Source organism: Emydura macquarii, unplaced genomic scaffold, assembly GCF_026122565.2.
Source record: "Emydura macquarii macquarii isolate MOO-44397 ecotype Brisbane River unplaced genomic scaffold, CSIRO-AGI_Emac_v2 contig_1230, whole genome shotgun sequence".
Classification (NCBI taxonomy): Eukaryota; Metazoa; Chordata; order Testudines; family Chelidae; genus Emydura; species Emydura macquarii.
This window is the reverse complement of record NW_027131367.1, coordinates 11,540,456-11,564,311: the sequence shown is the minus strand read 5'-3', so window position 1 is coordinate 11,564,311 and position 23,856 is coordinate 11,540,456. Positions and strand designations below refer to the sequence as shown.

Sequence of the window (23,856 nt, the reverse complement as noted above, 5' to 3'; positions counted from 1 at the left end):
GATTCTCTCCTCCCTCTCATATTATAACCTTTGCTAATTTTTTTTTTTTTTAAACCCATGGAGGCAAGTCTGCATTAACATTGAGTTGGCACTTCTTTATACAAATGGTCTGATCAGACTAGCAGGCTTAAAGTTAGTAAATGTGTTACAGCTGGGATGAGATTGACAGCGGTTTTGGAGCGTCTGCATGCTTGGAGTTTAGCAGTATTGTGATTGCTGAGGCCAGCAGAACCAAGAGGGACTCAAGGGATTAGCATTTCTTCATGCTGAAAAACTTGTATAACTCCAATTTCCCCATTTGTCACACGCCTGACGCAGGCTGAAATTGTCCTTAATGCAATCTCAGCTGCCTACCATGCCACAATGTCCGGAGGGCTCGTATCAGCTGGATCGTTCAGTGCTAAATTGCAGGAGCAGTGGATTGGATAGCGCGAGTCTGCAGGCAATAATATCAGCAGGATCTTGGGCAATGTTGATGAGGTGCTGGGATGGTTAAAGCCATTGTAGTGGAGCTGACACTAATGTCTTAGAAATGCTGAGGTTGTGTTACTTTGCAGTTCTTCCTAGGGCCTTCCCAGCTCTCACCAGAGTCACTGGGCAGCTTTCTGTTGACCTATTGAATCTTCCCTTAGGCACTGAAACTATGAGGACTATGATGTTTTCCATTAATTAGTGTTAACCTTCTGACAGGTGATGGCGGCAGCAGCAAGATCCAGTTCAATACCCAGAGATTCGTCTTCAAATTATGAAATAAAACCATCTGAAGCCCCTACTCAGAAACTGGGGAAAACTAAAAACCTTCCCGGGGCACCTCTAATAGCAACGCTTCCCCACTCGCAAGCACTGAGTCTGGGTATAATGAAAAGCAAACTTTTATTAAGGGGAGGAGAGTGCATTCATTTGAGAAAACACAGCCACAATGACTCAGAAGCATGCAAACAATAAGTAAAACAGCCACCCCACAGTACCTTGGGCAGTTGGCCGTTGCCTCAGTTTCCCACCTTGCAGGGTGGAAGTCCAATGGAAGAATGTCCCTTAAACGTGCCTCTCCCCCTTTCCCTCCACCGTGCCCTGCTCACAGTTTGTTGTCTGACATCAGCAAAGCCTAAGCAGTGCCTTCAGTTGGGTTTGCCTCCAGCCTCTGGAGGTGAGAGCCTGAGGCCTCTGCCACTGCTCTGCTGTGTCCGTGGTCTGATTGAGTCCAGCCCAGCAGCCCCACAACCACCTAGCCCAGCTATTAGTTTCTGCTGATGATGATCATGCCACACTCCTTTTAGCGGGGTTCTGAGGTTCCACCACCTAGCCCAGACCTGAGTGATTTCAGCTGTTAGTCATTTCACTGGGTAGATGGCAATCTGCCGCTGCACACTGGCTCCACAGCAGATCTCAGGCTTAGCCCCTAGACCTGGAGAGGAAGGGTCAAATGGCACCTGGGACCTTTAAACAAACTCTTCACTACCAGATAGGAACATCTGTCCCCACTCCCTCTGGCTTTCACTTGGATATGGCTCATTACCTTGTATTTAGCAAGTGAGATTAAAGTGACCCCTCAATGGCTCAACTGGGGCATATTAAACCACAGTTCTGCTGCCCTTTAGTCATACAAGAAGGATACAAGCATTTAATTACCCCTGCATCCAAGACTTACATGAATTTTTACCCAAAACAGCCAAAATTAATCACTTGGCAGAGTCAGTGGTGTGTTTATGCTAATAAAGTCTGCTCATGAGGTATTTTCCTCCAATTTCTTTATAGATGACAGGAGAAATCTCATTCAGACTATTGGCTTACATTAGGGATTACACTTTTCTTCACATTCTTTTCTGTAGGCCTGGGGATAATGTTAGAGGAGAAGCAGCAGTCATTAGCTCTGATGCACTGGATTATATTCTGATTAGGAGTGTGACAGAACCAAAATGTCATATCATTTCTTAGCCCCTCTTTCTAAACATGTACCCTTTGCTTGCCCAGACAGATGAGCGACCCTCTCTTCTCTTCCCCTGCATTGGATCTCAGATGGTGTCTTACCAGGAAAATTGCTTTTGTTACATCTTGAATTTGGTTTTGGTGCTGGTGAAAGCTGCCAGTCCCTGGAGACTGAATTTCTTCATTGTGTCCACAGAATAGTTTCCTCAGAGAGAGGAATGATGGTCCATTGGTGAGGTTGCTTACCTGGGACTCTGGTTCAATTTCCTGCTGCACCCCAGATTTCCTGTGTGACCTTGGGCAAATCACTTAGTCTTTCTGTGCCTCTGTTTCCCATCTGTAAAATGGGGATAATAGCACTTCTCACAGGGATGCTGTGAGGAATGTGTGTGACTGTGAAATGCTCAGATACTACAGTTCTGGAGAGGCATAAAAGCACCTAGCGTTCATACACAGAATAGGCATCACACTGATTGAGACGGTGCAAATGTCCCCCCTGACACGCCTGGAGCTCTGGTCTGGAGTCTTCATGTGCATTGGTCTGTCTGCTGAGAGTATCAGGAAGGGCGCTAATTATGACAGTGGGTTTTTTTTGTGATGTGGACCCCTGCCTGCCCAGAACTGGACTGAGATCAACAAATACGTTTAACATCGCACGTTAAACTGCCATTCGAAGGTAATGATTTATTTTTTGTTTGTTTCGGTTTCTTCCAGGCTGGCTTAGGTTTGATTCACAGCCTTAAAGGTTAAAAGACTTCATGATTCCTTACATGCCCTGAGCCCTCCCGTCCTCCCTAAACTCAGGAAAAGAGCACAGAGCAGAGCAGCCAGGGAGTGTAATAAGTAACAGTAATAGCTACCTGAGCACAACAGGCAGGTTGGGAAACAGAAGCATCTGCCTTTTGTGTTGTGTTGGTAGAGAGTGGATGAAAATATCACCATCTGTTTCTTTTTTATAAGGGGAATTGACAAGCTACCCTTGACATTTAGAGTAAATATTTTACCAGCAACAGGGAAATGTTTTTTTAGTTTTTTCAGGATATTGTTTAAAGCCAACAATTCTTTTAAAAAAAATAAATCATTATTTTATGGCTGTGCACTTAGAGCTGCAGTTTGTTAACTCTTTAGGGCACTAAGACACCCAAGGAATAATGCAGACTTTCAGGGAGAATGGGGCTTATCTGTTATACACTTTATTAAAGCCAAACATCACTGTCTCACGTACAAGTCCATAGTGAGCCCCTGATGGGGCAACGACATAGTCTGGTGAGGATGGAGCTTAGATTAGAAATCAGACTTGGGATGGAGTTTTAGGATGGTAAGAGGGAACTTATTGAGATAGGAACGCAAAACATACAATTGGCGTGTGTGATTATGGAGAGGGACTATGCGCTGGGCAGAACAGCAAGAGGCAGTGGGGGATCCCATGGTAGGATCAGTATAGAATGGGGAGGTCAGTCAGGAAGGAAGAAATCCATGTCTCGTAAGTGAATAGGTGCTTTACATTTTGAGTGTCAAGTTTTCAAAGGAGCCTTCAAACCTATGCCCAGAAACAGACACAATGATCTGCATCCCATTTTCTCTCTCTCTCTCTCTCTCTCACACACACACACACACACACACACACACACTCTCTCTCTCTCTCTCTCTCTCTCTCTCTGTGGGTGCAATTGGTCATTTTCTGTGCAGAAATGTCTGAGCTTCCATGCATACATTTGTAGCAGCTTGGCCATAAAGACCAGATTTACAAAATGAGTTAGGTGCCTAACTCCCATTGCTGCCAATGGGAGTTAGGCACCCATCCTGCTTAGGTACTTTTGTAAATCTCACTAGGAGCCTATTTTCACCTACATACCTTTGTAAATCTGTCCCTAAATGACTTGATGGCTTTTTTAATATAAACAAGCTCAGTCCTCTTACTAAAGTATTGCCCTTGATATAATGGTGTAGTTCATCTTCAACACATTTGTTTTCCTGCTTGTTTCTATCTTGCTATTGATTGCTTGTGCATTCTCCCTCAACTCTACAGTATAATTTAATCTACAGTGATGAAATTTGAGGTAAGTCCAGATAGAGAGAGATCCTATAACACTGAAAGTTACTGCTTGTGGTCCTGCTGGTGAAGTTCTCAGCTGAGTAACAAAAGTGGTTGAATATCTGATGCCACAAGGTAACAGTGAATGGGTATAAGTAAGATAGGATGAAGGTAGGATATGGAGTGGCTCAGGAAACTGTGTAGGACCCAATCCTATTCAAAGGATATATTAATGAGTAGGAAGAGAGAATGTGGAACGAAGTGCATGCATTTGTGAATGACTTGAAACTAGAGGCTGGATCCAAAAGGAGATGGGATCCAGCCAAGAATCAAGATGGCTTGTGAAACTTCATTATAGAAAAATACAAAGTGATGAGGCTTTGATGAACAATGATATGAGGGAAGAGAAGATATCCTAACCAACTATGTGCTCTAGAAGGTGCTAATCAGGAAATGGATCTAGGAGTGACAGTGGCTTAGACTAAACCCATCAGATCCATCTCTGGGATCACAAGAGGACAGAGAGACCACACCTGACATATTAGATTGGAACATGATGCCAAAGCTGTTTACAAGAAAGATACAAGAACTGAAAGTGCTGCATAAGGGGTCAAACAGGAGACGATGCAATTTCTCAAGCCTGGATGAAGGAGGTGTGCTTTCCATGGAGAGGTTACTAAAATTAGATCTGTATTCATTTTTTAATAAAAGGACATGACTGGGGAGATGTAAGCAACTGAGTGGGAGAAGAAGATATGGGTGAACGCTGTAATTTTCCCTTTCTGTGGGCCTAATCCAAAACCCAGTGCAGTTACCAGAAGCCTTTTCACTAACTTCAATGGGCTTTGGATCAAGATTGGGGTACCTAACTTTTAACACGTATGCATTCCCACCTGCACCTTCTCTTCCTCCCCATTCTACACACAGGTTCCCTGGGTACATATGAAGTTCCCCAACCTCCCTTAGACCTCAGTCCCTTCATAGCTTCTTGTACCCTCTTGTTTTTGAGCTGCTCCCCATTTCAAACCGCTGTTTCCCTCATCCTCTCTCATGCCTGTGCCTTGGAGCATGGAGGAACTTTGCAAGGACAGTGTCTAACCTGCTTCCTGTGCCTGCTTTTTCCCCTCAGGGTCATTAGTCGAGCACAAGGACTGAAGCTAGTGGTGGAAACCCTGATGTCGTCGCTGAAGCCTATTGGGAACATTGTGGTCATCTGTTGCGCTTTCTTCATCATCTTTGGAATCTTGGGAGTCCAGGTGTGTTCCCTGCGGGGCTTTGTGCCTGGTCCCACTGGAATCTGGGCAAAGCTGGAAATAGAGGCAAACCCCAATGGAGAGGAATATCTCGGTATCTTTGCCACTGTGTGTGCGACTGGTCTTTCTGGGGCTCAGATTAATGTGAGTTCCTTTTTGGCCTAACTCCCCACCCAGGGACTGAAATGCCATGAAAAGAGCAGCTCTCGCATTATTCCAGCCCTGGCCAGGGCTCACTGAGTCGTTTTAAAAGCCTGTGAAAAGTGCAAAAGCAAAACCGAAAACCCCATCTCCTAGATTCCGCACACATGCACCCTTAGTACTCGAGGGCACAGCGGTGAGAGTCAGAAATTATGGTGGCATGACTTTAACCTCTTCCTGGCTCGGTCAAGAAGGTGAGATCTGTGGGTTAGCGGGTAGGTTGTCTAACCCCCTTCACGCTGACCAGTGTATACGGTAATATTGCTCTCTAAGCGTACATCTACACCACAGATTAAGGTGTAATTGTAGCGCAGGTAGGCCACGCCTGCACTAACTTTTCCCTAGCTAGAGCAGATAACACTAGCAGTGAAGATATGGCTGCACATAGACCCTATGGGCTCACACCCTCAGTGTGTACACAGGGTACCTAGTGGGCTTGTACTGGGGCAGCTAGCCTGCGCTGAAGTCTGGACTGCCAGATCCTCCTTACTGTTGTTACCTAGGCTAACTTGATTAACACTGGAGCCGGTATGGTATAACGGCTCTACGTGTACACCTTAATTTGCAATGTAAACGTACCCGAAAACAAGCACTGACCGAGGGGGCATGTTGATCCTACTCAGCCAAGAATGCCCCCTTCCCCACCATGAGCACTTATGCTTCGGTTGACAGAATTCCCGTAGCAGAACATGAACTGAGTTACACCTCAGCTTTCCGTCACCCTGGGTGCACCAGAGCAGAATTTGGGTCTATAGTTAATATAGTCCAATCTCTACCATGGCCCACTGGGAAATCCCAGTCCCAGGAAACTCTTCAATTCAATTCTGTCTCCAATCTGTGGTGTTAAAAGGGGGGATGTTGTCTCTCCAACTTTTTCCCAGGTTTAAACTCATGGAAAAGAAAAACTCTTAACTTTCATAGCTGGGAATCTGCCGGCTTCGAAACTCAAAGGAAAACTTGGCCCGGTAGCCTCAGTGCAGAGTTCTGAGAGCTCACATAGTTAGAAGCTGGTGGAAATATTGATTTCTGACCCTGCTGCTGTGTGAAGCAACCTGGCTACAATGTGCAATTGCTATCGTCATCCCCAGTCCTTGGAGTGCAGGAGCCCAAGGGAGGGACTGGGGAAAAGTTTCCATCTCCTTGTGATCATTTCTAATCATCTGAAAAAAGCAAGAGATTCGATTTGATACATATTTCAGCAGTTTCCCCTTCCCTGGTGAAGTTTATCTGATCTGTCAAAGCTGGCTTGGAAACTGTCTCACAGTTTGGACAGGAGGGCTTTCGTCACATGTTAGATTAATGAATGTTCTTTAAATAACTAATAAATATGCCAATCAAAACAGACAGAATAAGAGGAAAAAAATCATCCCATCCATGACAATTTTTGCAGCACAATCTCCATTCCTGACACAACCCATCCAGTCATCACACTATACAGGACTGTAAAAAAAAGCACATCCCATAAAACGAAATAATCAGATCAAGGAGAGTTTATAACGGGGGGGAAGCCCTCCCAGTGAGCTGTTTGAACTTCCTTCCTGCTGTTGGTGCTGGCTTTCCCCAGAGCCTCTCCCAGTCACAATTGCACATTAACATATTTACAGCTGTTCATACAAACATTAGAAAGGATTCAGCATGCACAATTTGCAGTAATGTCAGTGCATGGTCAATAACTGAAAGATCAAGGCCATAATTTATGTAAAAGAAACCCAATCTTAGGTGGCTCAGTATTTGCATGTGGTGTTTTCCCCATGTAAGTATAAAATGATGATCAGACTGTGGTTCACAGTTTAATATTAAGACTCAGTCCTCTAGAGTTATCAGGATGTCCCTTCTTAGTAAGGTTATTTATTTTTGGTACTACACTAGCACCTAGAGGCCTCAGCTGAGATCAGGGACCCATTGTGGTAGGTGCTGTACATACAAACAGGAAGAGGCAATCTCTGTCCCAAAGAGCTTATAGTCTAAATAGACCAGACAGACAAAGAGTAGGAAACAGAAGCAGAAGTGATTTGCCTAATGTCACACAAGAGATAAGTGCAAGAACCTAGACTAGAACCAGGTCTCCAAAGCCTCAGTCTAGTATCCTGTCCACTGGACTGCACGGGTGCTCTTGTTGTTTGTTTATTATATTACATAGATTTCTGAAGCATGCATCATGGTAGCATGTGGACAGTCATTACCTAGACAGGAGTAGGAAGTAGAAAAGCCAGGATCATGCTGAAACTTTGAACCTTCGATTTTCAGAAGTGCTGAGAATCTGCATCTCCAGCTAAAGTAAGCGTGAGCTGCCAGTGCTCAGCATGTTTGCAGATTAGACCCTTGTATGTTCCTATTCACCTTATGGTTGTGTATTGGGGCCCATCTGAATATTATACCCCTAGTCGTGAAGATGTTATACTCAGAGGCAATATCTTAAAAGCGGTGTTCACCTCCCTTTTTAATTGGGAAGAAGTTATCTCCATAGAAGGTAAAACATGGGGATCCTTAGGGGAGCTATAGCCATCCTAGATCTAAAAGTTTCATGGCTACAATAGATGTTGGCTAGCTGGGAGAGTCAGTATCCCTGCCCTTCCAGTGAAAAGTGTTAGGCCGTCGAGGGAAATACATAAAATATGCATGGGTTTGTTTTGCTCTCCATGGCTTGTATTCACTGTGTCTAGAACAGCAGATCATACAGAGTGAGCATCTCTTTTCAAATACACAGATGGTATTTAAGGAGCTTGAACAGAAGGATGCTCTGTCCCAAGGAAGCGTGGCAAGATAGTCACTCAGCAGAACAGGGTTTACTATATGTCGCGCTCACTCAAATTCCAGCATCAACTGCCATGTCCCAAATAGGAACTAACCTTTCTGTTCCGCTTTGCAGAAAGTGGCAAGTCTAGAATTAAACACATGAGACTGGACGCTTCTGTCATAGGTGTAAATCAGGAGTAACCCCCCCCGGGAGTCCGTGGCTTTACACCCGTGTATGTGAGATCAGGATCTGGCAGTAGGAAGCAATGGCTTGTTCGTTCTAAACCTCTGCTTATAAAAATATTTGCAGACACTCCTGAAGCGCTGTCTGATGATGGATGGAGAACAGCTCTTGAGCTTGGGGACTTAGTGCCATTGAAAGTTGCTGGGTTGACAGTGCTAGAAATAAAAATCTTGTGATCCACCACATAGGTCCAGCAGAAGAACAAGGCTCCCCCCACACCACTCCTCACTTTGACTTTTGGGAATAAGAGTGTAGTTCAGTCGCAATAGCACATTTGTTCCTTTCTTCCTCTGCCAACAAACACTATCAACAGAAGGGCCCAATTAGGGCTAATTTTATTGGCCACTCTTGTCACAGACTTTTCACTGGCATCTGGGCTGCGACCACAATTCTCGTTTCACACAGGCCACTAAACAGCCATCAGATAGCAACAGCTACGAGCCTGGATTTGAACCAATGACCTAAAATCAAAAGACTGTAGATTATGTTCCCAGTCCCCTGCAAGGAGACCTTCAAGATGAGTGTCCTAAATTATGTTAGAGGAGGCGTTCAAGATTTCTCTCAGTAGGTATCTTTGAACTAAGCTGTCACAGTTGTTATGCCAGGTTTCATGCTCTGAGTGCCAGGCACTAACGACGCTTTTACCGTTAACTTGATCTGATTGTGTGGGCTGCACAGCGGGTCCTGAGTCACCTGTCCATTCTGTGCGGGTGAATGAGCTGGATTTACCCCTCCTCTTCTTCTTCTGTTTTACAGCTTTTCAAAGGGAAGTTTTTTGTCTGCCAGGGGGAGGATACCAGAAACATCACAAACAAATCAGACTGTGCGGAAGCCAGCTACAAATGGGTCCGGCACAAGTATAATTTTGATAATCTCGGCCAGGTATTACTGGAATGGTAATCTGCTTCTTTGTTCCTTTACCTCCTTGATTTAAAAATCTATGCATAATTACTCATAGGGTTTTCTTACAGGGGTCGAAGCAGTCACAATCACGATTCACTTCATATACACACACCCTGCATTTGTAAATCCCAGCTGCAATATTTCCAAGCGCACACGCACTTCCTTTGCAATAAGACAAGCACAAGTAGCTTCCCGGGGTATTTAATTGCTTCACTGCTGCATAATAAATTAAATACCTCTAGCAGCAGGGCTTGACTAAATGTGGCTGGACAACCTGTACCCAGTGCATCTTAACGTCCCATTCATTTACAACTGCCGATGGAGCACTTCCTTATTTTAGCAACATGGTAGGGCCTAATTAGGAGTGAGCAGCGGAGACCTGGAGGGCGAAAACGAAGCTGCCTTTGTGTTTAGCTTTGTGCTTTTTGAATTAGCCCTCGTTGCTGGACCAGTGTCTGACATTGACAGGTTTTTGCTGCCAGGAAACCTTGGACATCAAAGTTTCCTATTATCGGCAAGGTAAAATAATAGCACAAATGCAAATCCCAAAATGGAGAAGGGCAAACGAGAGGTGAATGTTACAGGTAAAAAAAAGCATATAATAAGCTGTGTTCCAACCAAATGTAACTTTTTGCCTTGCATTTCTAGGCCCTGATGTCTCTGTTTGTTCTGGCCTCCAAAGATGGGTGGGTGGACATCATGTATGATGGCCTCGATGCTGTAGGAGTTGACCAGCAGGTATGTTTTCTAGATGAATGCTGATTGGAGAGAAGCCACCACAGAGGCTATGGTTTGGTTTTCATTTTGCAAAACATTGTTGGTCTTGCAAAAGCAAAAACTTGAGGGCCCTTTGACTCTGGGTTCCACTTTATCTGAATCATCAACGTTCACCAGGGCAGGGGCGTGACAGAGGTCAGATAAAAAGTTCCGACTGGGACCCATCTCTACTAGTTATACATTGCAACAAAACCACGCTATGACATAAATGTAAACAGCTCAGTGTACCCGCAGACTGTGCTTGCAGTGATGTCCTGCATAGCTGCACAATGGGGAACGCTGCCTATCTAAGTTTTGTGAGCCTTGAGAGTCTTTGAGCAGCTCAGGAGAAAACTGCAGCTTTCTATATTACAGATTATTATTCTTGCTGGCCTGGGAGAGTTGCAAAGGATGCTGTTGCCTCATTCTGGCGCAATAGACAATTCACAATAGACTCTTCAGTACTCAAGTGATGAGTGAGTTTGGGTGCCCAGCTCATGACACCTCAAAGGAGCCTGATTGTGCTGAGCACCTGCCTTATGAAAATCACCGGGGAGGTGTCTGAAGCCGAGCACCCAAAATCTCGAGCACTTTTGAGAAAGCAGGCCTGATGCTCTGTCTTCTGCCTCGAGGTATGTCTGCACTGCAGCTGGGAGTGAGCCTCCCAGCCCACGTAGACAGACTTGTGTTAGTGCGGGTCATGCTAGTGCACTAAAAATAGCCATGGACGTTGCGGCTCAGGTTGCAGCTCACGCTCTCAAGTCCCTCCGACCCCCTAAGCTTGAGACCCCCTAAGCTGCAGCCGGACCTGCAACTTCCACACTGCCTGGCTAGCAAGACTCTGTCTCCCTCCGTTTGCTCTGTACGCTGCCTGTTGTAACTCAGCTGTCTCCCTCCGTCCTGTAGCCAGTTATGAACTATAACCCTTGGATGCTCCTCTACTTCATCTCCTTCCTGCTGATCGTGGCCTTCTTCGTCCTCAATATGTTCGTGGGCGTCGTGGTGGAGAATTTCCACAAGTGTCGGCAGCACCAGGAGGAGGAAGAAGCCAAGAGACGGGAGGAGAAGAGGCTTCGCCGGCTGGAGAAAAAGAGAAGGAGTAAGGAGAAACAGATGGCTGGTCGGTAGCCTTTCCACATCTTTCTGAGTCCTGCTTGACCTTTGACACAATCCCCTAACCCCTGCCTAGCGTCTGGCGATCCTTCTCCTCCCAAAAGCATGTCCAAGCTATGAAATTTGCATGAAGGAAACAGCGCCATGTTAGGCTGAGCAAGAAGCCATGGAAACCTTTCAATGGCTGCATGATTTGGAATGACCTTTTCATACGAGGTTATTTAAACACAAAAAACCCAAACCCAGAGCTTCGTGGGCAGCACAAGCTCAGTGTTGTACAAATAGTGACAGCTGCAAAGCTCAACAGTGTCAGACTATGCCATAAATCTTCCAAGTCTCGAGTACTGTTGCTGATAACTGGATTCACTATTTGGTTTATTACAGCCTTGTAATGCCACAGCAGCATTTACCTGTCTCAGGTTTATTTATTGGCGAAGTAACTCTCGGGCTATTCAAGGATGTAATAAAATAATGAAGCCATCTTGTCCTAGAAATGCTTTTTTTTAAAAAAAAAAAAAAAAAAAAAAAACCCGATAGAGACATATCAATGCGTTTGCTTGAGAAATACAGATTGAAAAATAATTCAATAAGATAAATTAACCAGATGAATGGTCATTGACGTGAGATAAATTGAGCGATAAATACATGGCCCTCTTAGAATAATATCGCTTTAAAAATTCTGTTACCATGATGAAAGGATACTAGGCCTACACACTCTGTCAAAAATCTAAAAACCTGACCTTTTTCTTTTTACTTCAGTTTTGGTTGGGTTGAAAAAGCAGGAAATAACATTCAGGTCAGAGGTCAAAGGCCAGAGGTACTCTTCTCCATCTTGCATGCTTTCTGTTCTGGTTGAATTTTTTCAAGTGCCCGCCTCTTCATGGTCTCTCTCTTGTTACCCTCTCCATTCGGTCTCCTTACTGCTTGTCTTCACTTCTCCTTTCACATTTCTTTTCTATCTTGGACAGACCTCAGTGATGTTTAAGAGTCTGTCTCTGATCAGGAGCTTGTGCTAGCAATCTGAAAGCTGGTAATGTTCAGTGGGCTTTTTAAACAGTCTGAAAGGTTTATAAAAGTTGTGATGGGCTCAATTATTCAACAGCAACACAAATATCACTAACTAAGGCTCCGGTTCAGAAAGCACTTAAGCCCATGCTTAAATCCATCCCTTTTCAGCATGGCTCTTAAGCCTGTGCTTCAATCCCATAGGATTCAATATGATATGAATCCAATGGGATTCAAACAATTCATGTTTTGGAAAAGCACCCTATTTGGAACAAATCCTGCAGTAAGCATGGCATGGGCAGAGCCCCATTGTCTGCACTGCAGGATCTGAGCCTAAAAAGAGAATATTCTAATATCCTGGGTACATTATAGCATCTCCAGATTCCTGCTCAGAACTGTGAATCAGCCAAAGAAGAGATTGTGCCCCAGTTCCTTTCTGGGTGTTACAATGAGCCCAGTGAACTTTGGGAGATTTAACCAGTACTGTGTGGTTATTCACCCAGTGAAGACACTCATAACTATGGATCTTACCAGTCAGTCTCAATGAAATGGTTGACAGCTGATATATTGAAGGATTTTTTTACCCCCAAACAATTTATATATATATAGAAAGCTCTTTAGGGTAGTCTGAATTCCCAGCCACAATTGCTGGATGACAGCTGCTTCCTTAGAACATACAGTTACATGCTGGATGCAAATATCCCTTTTGTATGATTTGGTTTTGGAAAGAGAACATTCTAAACTTCTTTAGAATAAATACATACAGATATTATTACTGATCTTCTTTATAATGCTAGAAGAAAAAAGATGAATAAGACATGAGGCTGGGTCTAGGAAGGAATCACAAACCTATCTTGGATATGTGGATATTTGCATTGAGTTCTGTAAAATGCCTAATTAAAGAGGCAGTCACCAGAGAGTCTACTAAGGAACAGAATATTGCTGCATACTAAATCTCCTTACAAAGAAAGACATGAAGCCTTCCAGAGAGCTTTAGAACAGAGCTTTTCTCAATTCGCACTTAGTGAAAATGTTGTTTTTCCCCTGGATATGTCCAATTTTGCTCTCAATGACAAGCAGATGTCATTGCCTGGCTTTTCGATCTCTAGTTGTAACTGGCATGCCATTTTAGGGTAAAAGTTCTACCCTCAGATCCACAATGGCAGTTCCATTGCACTTATTGGGATTTTATGTCCAAGTTGGCCTTATGCTTTATTTTTTTGTTGAAGCTAATAGTAGGAGTTTGTTTAACTGACTACATGGTCCTTTTTTTAAATGCTAGTCTATTCCCATATTAGTACAGAGCGCTGCATCTGAAAAAGAAGAACATATGGGCATACCAACACAGTGCTTACATGACAGATGTAGAACCTAGCTATATAGTATGCAGTGTTGCAAGCAGCGTATTGTGCTATTCCTCTGCTGGGGTGAAATTCATCCTCTGCCAAGGCTTTTGCACAAGTCCTATTCAAACCCTGTCTTGAGGACTAAGTAGTGCCTCTGTCTTATGCTGGGGTAAATGTCCCCCCCTTAATAATTTAGGGCCAAGTTCTCTTAGTTAAACTGCTGCAACCTCTTTGAGTCCATTGGGGGTGACACTGGTGTAAGAGGGAGAAGCATCTGGAATACCAGATTCCACTCGCCATAAAGATATCTAGGAATGAACATGATAAGAAATCTTCGTGTTAGAGCCAGCACAGAGCTAGCCAATTGAAGGGAGAAATGTAGAAACTGTTGATGGGGAATGAAACTCCTGCCGCACGTCCTGCCAGATGATTAATGTCATTTCATTCTTTTAGATCTAATGCTGGATGATGTAATAATGGAGAGCTCAGCCAGTCCAGTGCAAGGTACTGGGAAATCTTAACGTCTCGTCTCACTTGAATGGCGGTGCTGTGTAACTAACGGCTGGCCAATGCGTCTGTGAGGCATCCCACTAAACTGTGTGCGTGTGGTGGAAGTCTTGTTTGCTTACTTCATGGCACAGCCGCATCATTTTTAACTGGCAGGTCTGCAGGCCTGACTCAGGCCAGGCACTTGCAAATCTTAGTTTACACCTTTATCGGGGGCCAGGGGGAGGGGGATTCTCTTTGTTTTTTAAAATCATTTCTACGGTTTCCATCCAAACATTGTCGGACTTTTTTTTTTTTTTTTTTTTTAATTAAAGACTAGTGACTGGATTTTGAAAGGGGTCGTGCACTGTCTGCTGTAAACCCTGAGGCGTTTCTGAATATTTTGCAGCAGTATCTCTGGAACCCAAACCTGGCTAGAGTCGGGTGTTTCTGCAGAACCAGCTGGTTGCATTACTACTATTCCAGGAAGGGAAAACTGGTTAACCTCAGAGTGAATTTCAACCCCTGTTCATAGAGCTAGCACAAAGCCCCAAAGCTGCAGGTGGGACATAGGCCCCATGCTGGCAGATTGCACACGGGTAGATTTCATCCTCCAGGCTGTCAAACTTGTGACGTCTGGGAGTCCCCAAGTTATTGGCTCCAGCTCCACCAGGGACAGGTGAGATAAGATGGCAGTATGTTTACCACTCATGCTCAGTGCCCCATCGGATGGGATACAAGCTCCTTCACACCTGCTGAGAGCTCTGTGCAGATACTTTGAGCACCTGGGGGTGATATACATGTGCTATATATGGACAAATTTTCTGTTGTGGCTCTCAAGGACCTTCCCCCATCTGGCAGAGCACAGCTGTATGAAGTCAGTTATAGAGAGGTCACTCGAACAATCCTGAGCTTTGTATACGGGACCCCACTGAATGGCCTTACAGAGCATCCCAGGCTTGTTTGAACAGGTCCTGATATCCCTATTAACACTGCAATCAAAAGAAGCATGGCCATGCTATTATTTCTATGATGATGTGATATCCTGAGTCAGTGGAAGGTTAGTCACTGACTTCATTTAGAGCAGAGGCCCCTGATGAGCTGGTGAAGGAACTGTAAAGTCAGCACCTTTATTCTCACGGCAGCTTCCCCACTGGAGCTAGTGGAAACTTTTCAAATGTTAATGAATTTTCTTACTAAAAATTTCAGATTTTGAGGGGGGGAGGGGAAGTTTTCTTGATTTCTAACCAGTTCTAGTCACACCACAGCCCTGTCTTCAGAAAATATTTTTAAGTTTCACTAGTATTATCTACAAGCTTTAGTACATCAGATCTTGTAAGTCAAACTTCAGAGTCCTGGAGAAGATGGGTGAGCTTTGATTAGAATTGCTAGGAATCTAATCTCACCCTCTTCTGTCTACTTAACTCACTTCCCCCCCTTTCATTCATTACTCACCAGAATGGTGCTGCTTTTTTTTTTTTTTTTAGAAGCAGCAGCTTTGATCTGAGAAGAAGGTCTTTTTAAATCATGAACTGTTAAGAATTTTAGTCTGAATAATTAAAGATTTGTTAATATTGAAATAGTTGCATAGGTGCATTCACTGAAAATTACGTGTCCATAAAACCATTCAAATAAAAGGACACCCCAGTTTGAGACAGTGAGCCCTGATCCTGCTGTACTCAGCCAGGCAAAACTCCCATGGAAAATCAGTGTTACTCGTTCACTGGAGAGAAATAATTCAGGCAAAATGAGGTCATAATCTCTATCTAATGAAGTCCTGCCTGAAAATGACCCAACATGCTTTAATGAATCTGAATCTCCTCAACATTGCCATTCCTTGTGTTTTAATTTCCTTGCCTTCATCCTTTCTGTTATTGCTAGGAGACCAATCCTCCACCTCTTAATCAGACATTAATGCCTGGGGAAAGATTGAAGGAGCAGGCCCTAGGTTATTGGATTTTTTTAAATTTGGTTGTGAGCATCTTCACCATATCAGACCTCTTTCGATCATCCAGAGCTACATCTCGCATTTTGTTTGCGTGTTTGTTTGTTTTAATGATTTGATCTCATTCCAAAACTGGCCGTTATCCAATGCAGACTCAGAAAGAAACATATAGTTTATCTTAAAAGTGTGTGATTGTCAGATCTGTGCTTTGTAATTCGTTTGTTGTCTTATATTGGACTCAGTATTATTGAATGTGCTGTGCTGTTCTTCAATCATTAAAGTGAAAGAATAGAAAAATCCTCCTTCAAAATCTTTGTGTGATGCTAGGGAATCAATATTGATGTTGTACCATACAAGCCTTCTGTAGCACAATGAGAAATTCAAAGCTGAGGACCTAGAACTTCCATATGTCTTTGCATTTTACAAAGGGCTTTCTTTATCGTTATGTGAAGATGAGATGGAGTATTGTGTGTGTGTGCTGTGTAGTGGAGATTACTGTTGTTATTTTGGATTTACATCCTATCACAGCTGGAAACTTCTCAGTGGGAATAATTTATCGTTTTCCATTTTGCTTTAAAAATACCATTCAGTGTGATAAAAGCCGAACAACACAATGTGTTTAAATGTAAAAGTCCCTTCAGTGCAAAACATTTAAAACCTAATACTATCAGTACAGTTTGTAAATCCAGCTGCTTAATGTGCTCAAAATTCACTGTTTTTCTGCTTATATCCCCAAAATAAACGCAGACCTTTACAAAGAAAGGCATTCCCTAATGGAATTACATCACCCTTGTGAATGCTAGCTTCCATTGGTTGTGCAGTTCAGTGCAGTTCCGCTCTGAAAAATGACTGGGGAAAAATTGCAACTTCCTATTCTCCAGGGATGAATTCAGAGTCTTACCTGGTCTCTTGCTGCCTGTTATTCCCACAAGTCCTGCAGAGAGAACACAGCTAGTGGAAAGGGAGCTGGATTCTCTTCTGGCTCCGGTATCCTCAAGCGAATTGTTTGCTGAATTCCAACCACACAATCTGCATTGTTGGTGATATGCAAGCCAGAAACAATGGAGCTTGACTCTCAGTTATGATACTGGCTGTTAGGAAAATCATTTTTATTTGTACCCGGAGCAAATGAGTCACTGATAAACATGAAGAAATGGCATTATAAGGTTCCATGTTTATGAATCACTTTCCAGAGGGAAGCCACTCTTTAATAGCTACTTGTAACAAGAACGGTTTAGTAAATATCCAAAATTCCGGGACAGCCTGCACCCATTGGGCTCGTCAGTTCCACTTCCTGGCACTTGTTAAGGCAATCATTTGTAATAACAACTCCCCTGCACGGCGCAGAGAGCACCAGAGAACCCTTATTCATGCAACTGCTTGGAGTGGGGGCCAATAGAAATGATAAACTAAAACCAAATGCCCACAGGGTTGGGCAGCTCTGGCAATGGACTCAGCTGACCATCAGTCTAGAGCCTCATTTCCCAGGATTAGTAAGAAAATGGGAATCTCAGATGCTGGCTCTCAATGAGTTGTAGAATTTCTTTCCCGCCTAAGTTATTGAGTAAATTGCCCAGCCTTCATTGTTATTTGTATCTAAATATTTCAGTTCATTGCCTCTCCTTTCCTACATGTCACTCAGCCACAGCGAAGCAGCTTGATTTAGAACCTGTTTATCTGCCGGATACTTTGTCGTGGGCTTTTGCTGTACTCGCATCCTCTTGCATTCTGATTCTGCCATTTCTTTTCTTTTTCTTTAACTCTCTGTGTGTCGGGAAGTGATCTAACCTTTCCAATAATAACCAAGACTAATCTGGAGCTCTTGTTGTTCTTGACACAGTGTATTGTAACAGTATAACAATGTGGTGTTGTGTTAGTTGTGAGGTTCACAACCTGGAGCTTAACAGATGTCTGTATTTCCCAAGATGTTGGTATTGTTTAGGTTTTTTTCCCCTGCAATAAATATGAATAATGCTGTTTGATAGGGGGGCATGGAATTTACACCTGGAGAGTGTCAATCTATCTAAGCGATCTTAAATATGGCTTCTTTATATCATCAGCAAGAAAAGCAACTGCTCTGTTCAAAAAGTTCCCTGCCTACCTAAATACAGTAGCTATTAATTTGTAGCCCGCAGGCAGCATGGTATTTTTGTTTGTGGTTCATTTCAAGGTAATATCTGTGTTCCGTTAATATGCATGACCAGCATGTTGAGAAAGGGAAAATGAGTGGTGGTATGATTTATAAACAGGGTGGAGAAAACCGCTATTAATAAAGTTACTGGCAGAGGATAAAATATTTACCATCTGTAAATTAGTAGTGTTGCATAGTAGCTGTGAAACTGACTTTCAAATTCAATCAGGAAAAGCATTTTGACTTTGAAAAGTCCAGGGACATGTTCCCTGAAAGGTAAAAAGAAGCTAATATTTTGGGGAAGATTTGGCAATATATATATCGTTGGCACCCTGTCAATAAGGCCACGCTGTTACCAGTCCAGGTGCAGGATCTCTGCACAGGTAACATTTTACAGCCTCTCTGTAAGCCCTTGCTATAGTCTAAGAGCTTCAGTACTTTTCTGTGGGATTTGGAATTACCTGCCAATCAAAGCTAAAACATTTGAATTCCAGTATAATTATTCATAAGTAAATCCACTGCAAAAAGAGGCAGAAGTGTTGACATGTTCCTTTTGGAATGTGAATTATGCAGAAAGGTAAAATAAATCAGTGATCAAATTATGATGGTGTTTCTTTTTGAAACCTGGTTCATAACTAGGCCCTATTCCTAACTTAATTGTATTCAACCATTTTAGTTTATTTCTTATTCATAATTTAGCATAATGTGATCAAGATATCTTGGCTTTATGGAGATTTATGCAGATTTTGAGATCCCTGACAAAAAGTCGTGTGAGTCAGCAAGCCACCAGTTTGGCTTCTATTAAGTGCTCAATAGATTCCGCATTAAAATTCATTTTATAGACCTTTTCATCACTATTATGCTTTTGCACTCCAGTACAGATCACCTTCAGCCTATTGCACATCCAAAAGTGAATATTAATGCTGCCTTTTATTTTATGACACTGGAGCAGAATTTTGGGAGTTCCAAATCCTTACCACATAAGCTGTTAAATGGTTTGTCTCTAGTTCTTATGCTTTAGGGGAAAAGTCTGTCTCTGTGAAAAAACAAAAATTCTGTGATTTTTGGGATCCTGTGTCATGAAGCCAGGAACATACAATATGTTAAATCTATGGCTTTGGTTGCAGAATCATTGGCTATCTGCAAACCAAATTATATCCCCAGCAAAATTTAGCCTCCTAAAATTAATTTTCCCTCTAGGTAACTGATACCTATACTTCATGGCTTCATTGTACCCAAATTTCTATTTGGAGTAATGTATCAAACCCTACATTTGTTCAGCAATGCTAAATATCGAGTCATGTAATTCTGTCGGCTCAATCGTTTTCATAACCATTTGATCATATAATTATGAGAACACTGACATATTCAAGACAGGCCTTTCCACTTCAGTATGCATTATAATGCCCCCATGAAAATTGTGCTGAATTATGTACTCAGCCTTGGCATTTCCTCATTAGAGATTAGGTGAGTGTATTAGTTTATCTCTTGAAACATCCAGGATCTGAAGAGCCATGTATCATCCCCAGTGCAACTGAATGTAGAAGTCAGTCTAAGAGTAAAATCTACAATTTGGTAATTGTGTATAAATGGAGCATTGTTCTTTTCTAGACATTAAGGCAGATGAGTCTGTTTTCCACAGTATTTATTAAATGGTTTTCAGAGCTCTGACAGCTGAGGAGTCCAATTTTGTCTAACCTGTAGTTTACTGCAAAAGATAGGATACGAGTTCATTGCAGCCTCTTCGAATAAGAGCAATAAATGAAGGGCCTGTGTTTCTGAAGCCACTGTCAATACAAATCTTGTGCAGTATCTGATTGTTGAACTGGCTCTTCAGATACTGGTTTTGTCCATTTATTGGTTTTGTTTCCCCATTAGGTAAAAAAAAAAAAAAAAAAAAAAACACTAGGGCTTTTTAATTTCTTTACAATGAACCAGTTCCTGGACCCCCCAGTAGTCCCAGCTGTACTCACCTCATCCCTAGTACTGAAAGGCTGAGTATTGTGCATGTTACATTAACGATGTTTAAATGGATCCATGTTGTTAGTAGCCTTGCTACATATTAAGGCTGGTAACATACCACCCAGCAAAAACCAAAGCCTTATTGTAATCAGTATGGAAAGCATCACCTTTGGAATTTGGAAAGGAAAAGTGAACTCATGTTTAAGAGACACAGAGTAATGAGCTGATCTGCCTCTCCACTCTTCCCACCCCACATTTCAGAAGCACAGTGTAAACCCTACTATTCCGATTACTCTCGCTTCCGGCTCCTGATCCATCAGATGTGCACGAGCCACTACCTGGATTTGTTCATCACGGGAGTGATCGGCCTCAATGTGATCACCATGGCCATGGAGCACTACCAGCAGCCGAAGGTACCGGAAAACAAGGGAGCTGGCGGAAGGTCATGATGGAATGGTGAAAAAACGCGGTCTCGGCTTTCACTAAATGCTACAGATGGGCAGAACCAGGGCTGGTTTAGTTTTGCAGAACGTCATCTGCTGGGCGATGGTTTTGTGTGATCACGTTTGGCTGGTGCAGATCCCGCTGTCTTAGCCAGTGAGGCAGTGCGGTTAGAGCAGAGGAGTGGGACTGGGAAGTTCTGGACTTTGTTCCCAGTTTTGCTGCTTTACCCATTGACTAGTCACTCATGGTCTGTCCATCCAACAATCAGGAAGTGTGACTGCGACACAGGTAGACATGCCCTAGCTAGAGCAAAGGTAGCTCAGGTAACAACAACACTATAGCTAGGGCAGCACAAGCAGCAAGCATCAGCTGCTTGAGTATGTGCCCAGGATCCCAGAAGGGGGAAGAGGGCGACACTAGTCCATGCTTCCCTGCTATTGTTACCTGAGCTGCTCAGGCAACTTCTCTCTGTACCTCAGCTTCCCCATCTCTTACCTACCCTTTATACACACTCGGAGAGAGTGTAACAAGTACCCTATCCTTGTGGAAACAGTTGGGATGAAGATTCCTCTAGCCGGCTGCGAGTGATTTTTTCTTTTCTTGAAATCTTCTATTTGACTAAGTGTTTCTATGGTAACATTTAGTCAGATGACTGTAATCTTTCTAGGTCAACTCCTGAAATCTTGACTCATCCAAATCTCCCACTGGTCCCGTCTACATTAGAAAAGAAGTGTATTTGAACACACACATGTTAAAACTACTACCACCTGGCCTACACTAGGGTTTTACCACGTTAGCTAACTTTCTTAAAAATGCACCTTCTTTCCTAGTGGGGAGATGGCCAGTGGGACCACCCAATACATTCCGCAAGCAGAGGCATGCAGAGCGTGATTTTCAAAGGCACTGACTACCATTGCCTTCAGTTGGAGCTGTGGCTACCTTGTATTTCTGAAAATCAGACTCTTCATCTATTAAGCATGTCAGGCTCCTGTGTCGTGGGCCTATTCCGATAATAATAAGAACAACCTTTACTGAGAAGCCAAGCGTCTCATGCCGAAGAATGAGATGGAAATGGCTGCTGCTGCTGTATAAATTACACTTATTTTTTATTAGCTCCTTTCAAAATGAATAAATGCAAATCACAAGAAGGGTGAAATATTCTTTGAGGCTAGATAGGACTGGAATGTCTAAAGTAAATAACAAGTAAAGGAAAAAAATACCCCCCAGCCCGTCATAAAGTAGCCAAAAAGTAAAAGGGCAGAAGCGTAATTTCTTTTTCCTTTGCAGGTCACCTTTAAATTCACTGGAAAGCACATTACGTAATTCAGTCACTTTCTGATTAAATCAGTCATTAGCTAAAGAGCTTGTATTAGAAATGTCTAGGGCATGTGCTTATTAGAGTCTTTTCACAGCGACATTTTTACTTTGTATTATAAAAACATTAGTCATATTTTTCCCTTAAGGAAAGTAAAATTCTTTATCTAAGACCCTGATGTCCTACATGTACATCATAATTTAAGAATGAGAATCGTCACACTGAGGTGAATGGGATTATTTGCCTGATTAAAGTCATGCATGTGCTTATGTACTTTGCTGAATCAGGGCCCAGGTGACTAAATCCAACCTGGAATCTGATTATTATTCTGGAGATGTTTAAACGGATACATGCTCTTAAGAGCTTTATATCCAAAATAATAATTCACCAGGATGGTGAAAAGGATTAGTTATGGGATATGGATGGGAAAGGACTTTTGTCATTAGGACACCAGTTAAAATCCTGTTCATGTCACTGCTGAGTCATGGCCACTTTACAAGCAGCGCTGCAGTATAGGAAGAGACATAAGCCGTTTAAACAAACAAATTGATCAAATTCTGCTTTGGCTAATCACATTCTACCAGTGCAGTTTGGGCTGGGCAGAGGTAAACTCTTCTGCAGCGTTGCAGTGAGCTGTTTCATAGCTGCAGCTTTCTTTCCCAGACCTGGCTGCATTTCAGTGACTGGTAAAGTGATTTCTTTTGATCAATATATGGGGTAATTTGTGCCGGGAAGCCACAGCCTGCAGTTGCGGGTTAGTATTGAGATGTATTAGAAGCTCTTGGTAGGTGCAGTGCCTCCTGGACCCTGGGGAGCACAGCTGCTGCCTTTGAAGCACGTGCACACCCTGCCACCAAGAAGCTAGCTCTGCTTCACAGGAGAGCATGGGACCAGCAGTGGTGCTGGACTTGGGCCATCCTTGTTCACCAGTTAGACTGAGGACTCATGGGAGCCACAGCACCCTAGACCCATAGGAGGCTAGAACTGTGGCAGTGCTCAGCCCCAATACAGGTGCACGAGGTGGGACAAAGGTCCTTGCTCTTTTCCCGTCACCCCTTTCCTTCCCAGGGACTCCTCACAATCATGGCATTAGTTTGCAAAACGTCTGGGGATCCTTTAAAAGGGACTGAATAATCAAGGAACTGGAACGACCCATATGGCCTTACTTACATACCCCTTGGAAATGAACCCAATTCTATCATCACCTCTTGTCTCCCTTATCAATAAACCCCGGGATGCCCTTACCTCACCTGCAGCTTTATCATTGAACTTTAACGGCACAATAATCTTTCACGCCCCTAGCCAGGGATCTATGTAATATTATCCTCTCCCACATTACCTCCCAATGGCCCTAACTAGCTATTACTGTCACACCGTTCAGCAATGAGAAATATGATGCACATTACTTACAAAGGAAATCCACAATGCTATTACCCCTGCCTTCCTTCACCAATATGACCTGTGGAATAATAACCCTTCTACCGTTAGTTAGCGATCGACTGTGTAGTAGTTATCACTGCCTGAAGGGCACTTCTAATTAACAGCAAGGTGATGCAAGCAGAGGGGAAAGAACTAGGGAATTCAGTATTGTCTGGTGCTTTATCCATGTCTCATGCCTTTGCTATGAGCTCAAAGTGAGGAACTAGCCTTATGCTGAATTTCCAGGGTTTGTACAAACCTCGGGCCAAACTGTGGCTCAGACATTGGTGCACGTGGCCAGGTATGGTGCAAAGTGCCTTCCCCTTGCCTTGAACGTGCAGAGCGCTAGCACACAAGGCCTCTGCACCACTGAAGCCCACGGATGCGGCAGTTCCTTGGTGAATCGCTCTCATCTAAATGGTCCTTAAATGTTTTGCAGACTATGGGCTGCATTGCTGCCAGCTTTGAGCCATCTCAAGTGGTACGTGAGTAGCACATAGGCTTTGTGCAGGCTTTCTGCACAGGGATGAATTGTGCAGGGGCTGTGCACAGTTACAGTCTCTGCGCTCCCCTAAATGCAGGGACTTCTCCTTACTGGTTCCTCCTGGGACTGAAGTGAGCAGGGAGGAAGTGGGG

The 23,856-nt window shown here is 43.3% G+C and overlaps 1 protein-coding gene across 1 annotated transcript in view; it reads left to right on the top strand.

Annotated features, from left to right (window-relative positions):
- CACNA1G (calcium voltage-gated channel subunit alpha1 G) overlaps window positions 1-23,856 on the top strand; it is a 163,390-nt gene that overhangs the window by 110,500 nt on the left and 29,034 nt on the right. The window contains exons 23-28 of the mRNA XM_067547476.1: window positions 5,091-5,217; window positions 9,152-9,277; window positions 9,947-10,036; window positions 10,961-11,153; window positions 13,972-14,022; window positions 20,304-20,455. Coding sequence (XP_067403577.1) covers window positions 5,091-5,217; window positions 9,152-9,277; window positions 9,947-10,036; window positions 10,961-11,153; window positions 13,972-14,022; window positions 20,304-20,455 — 739 coding nt within the window. The remainder of the gene's footprint in view (window positions 1-5,090; window positions 5,218-9,151; window positions 9,278-9,946; window positions 10,037-10,960; window positions 11,154-13,971; window positions 14,023-20,303; window positions 20,456-23,856) is intronic.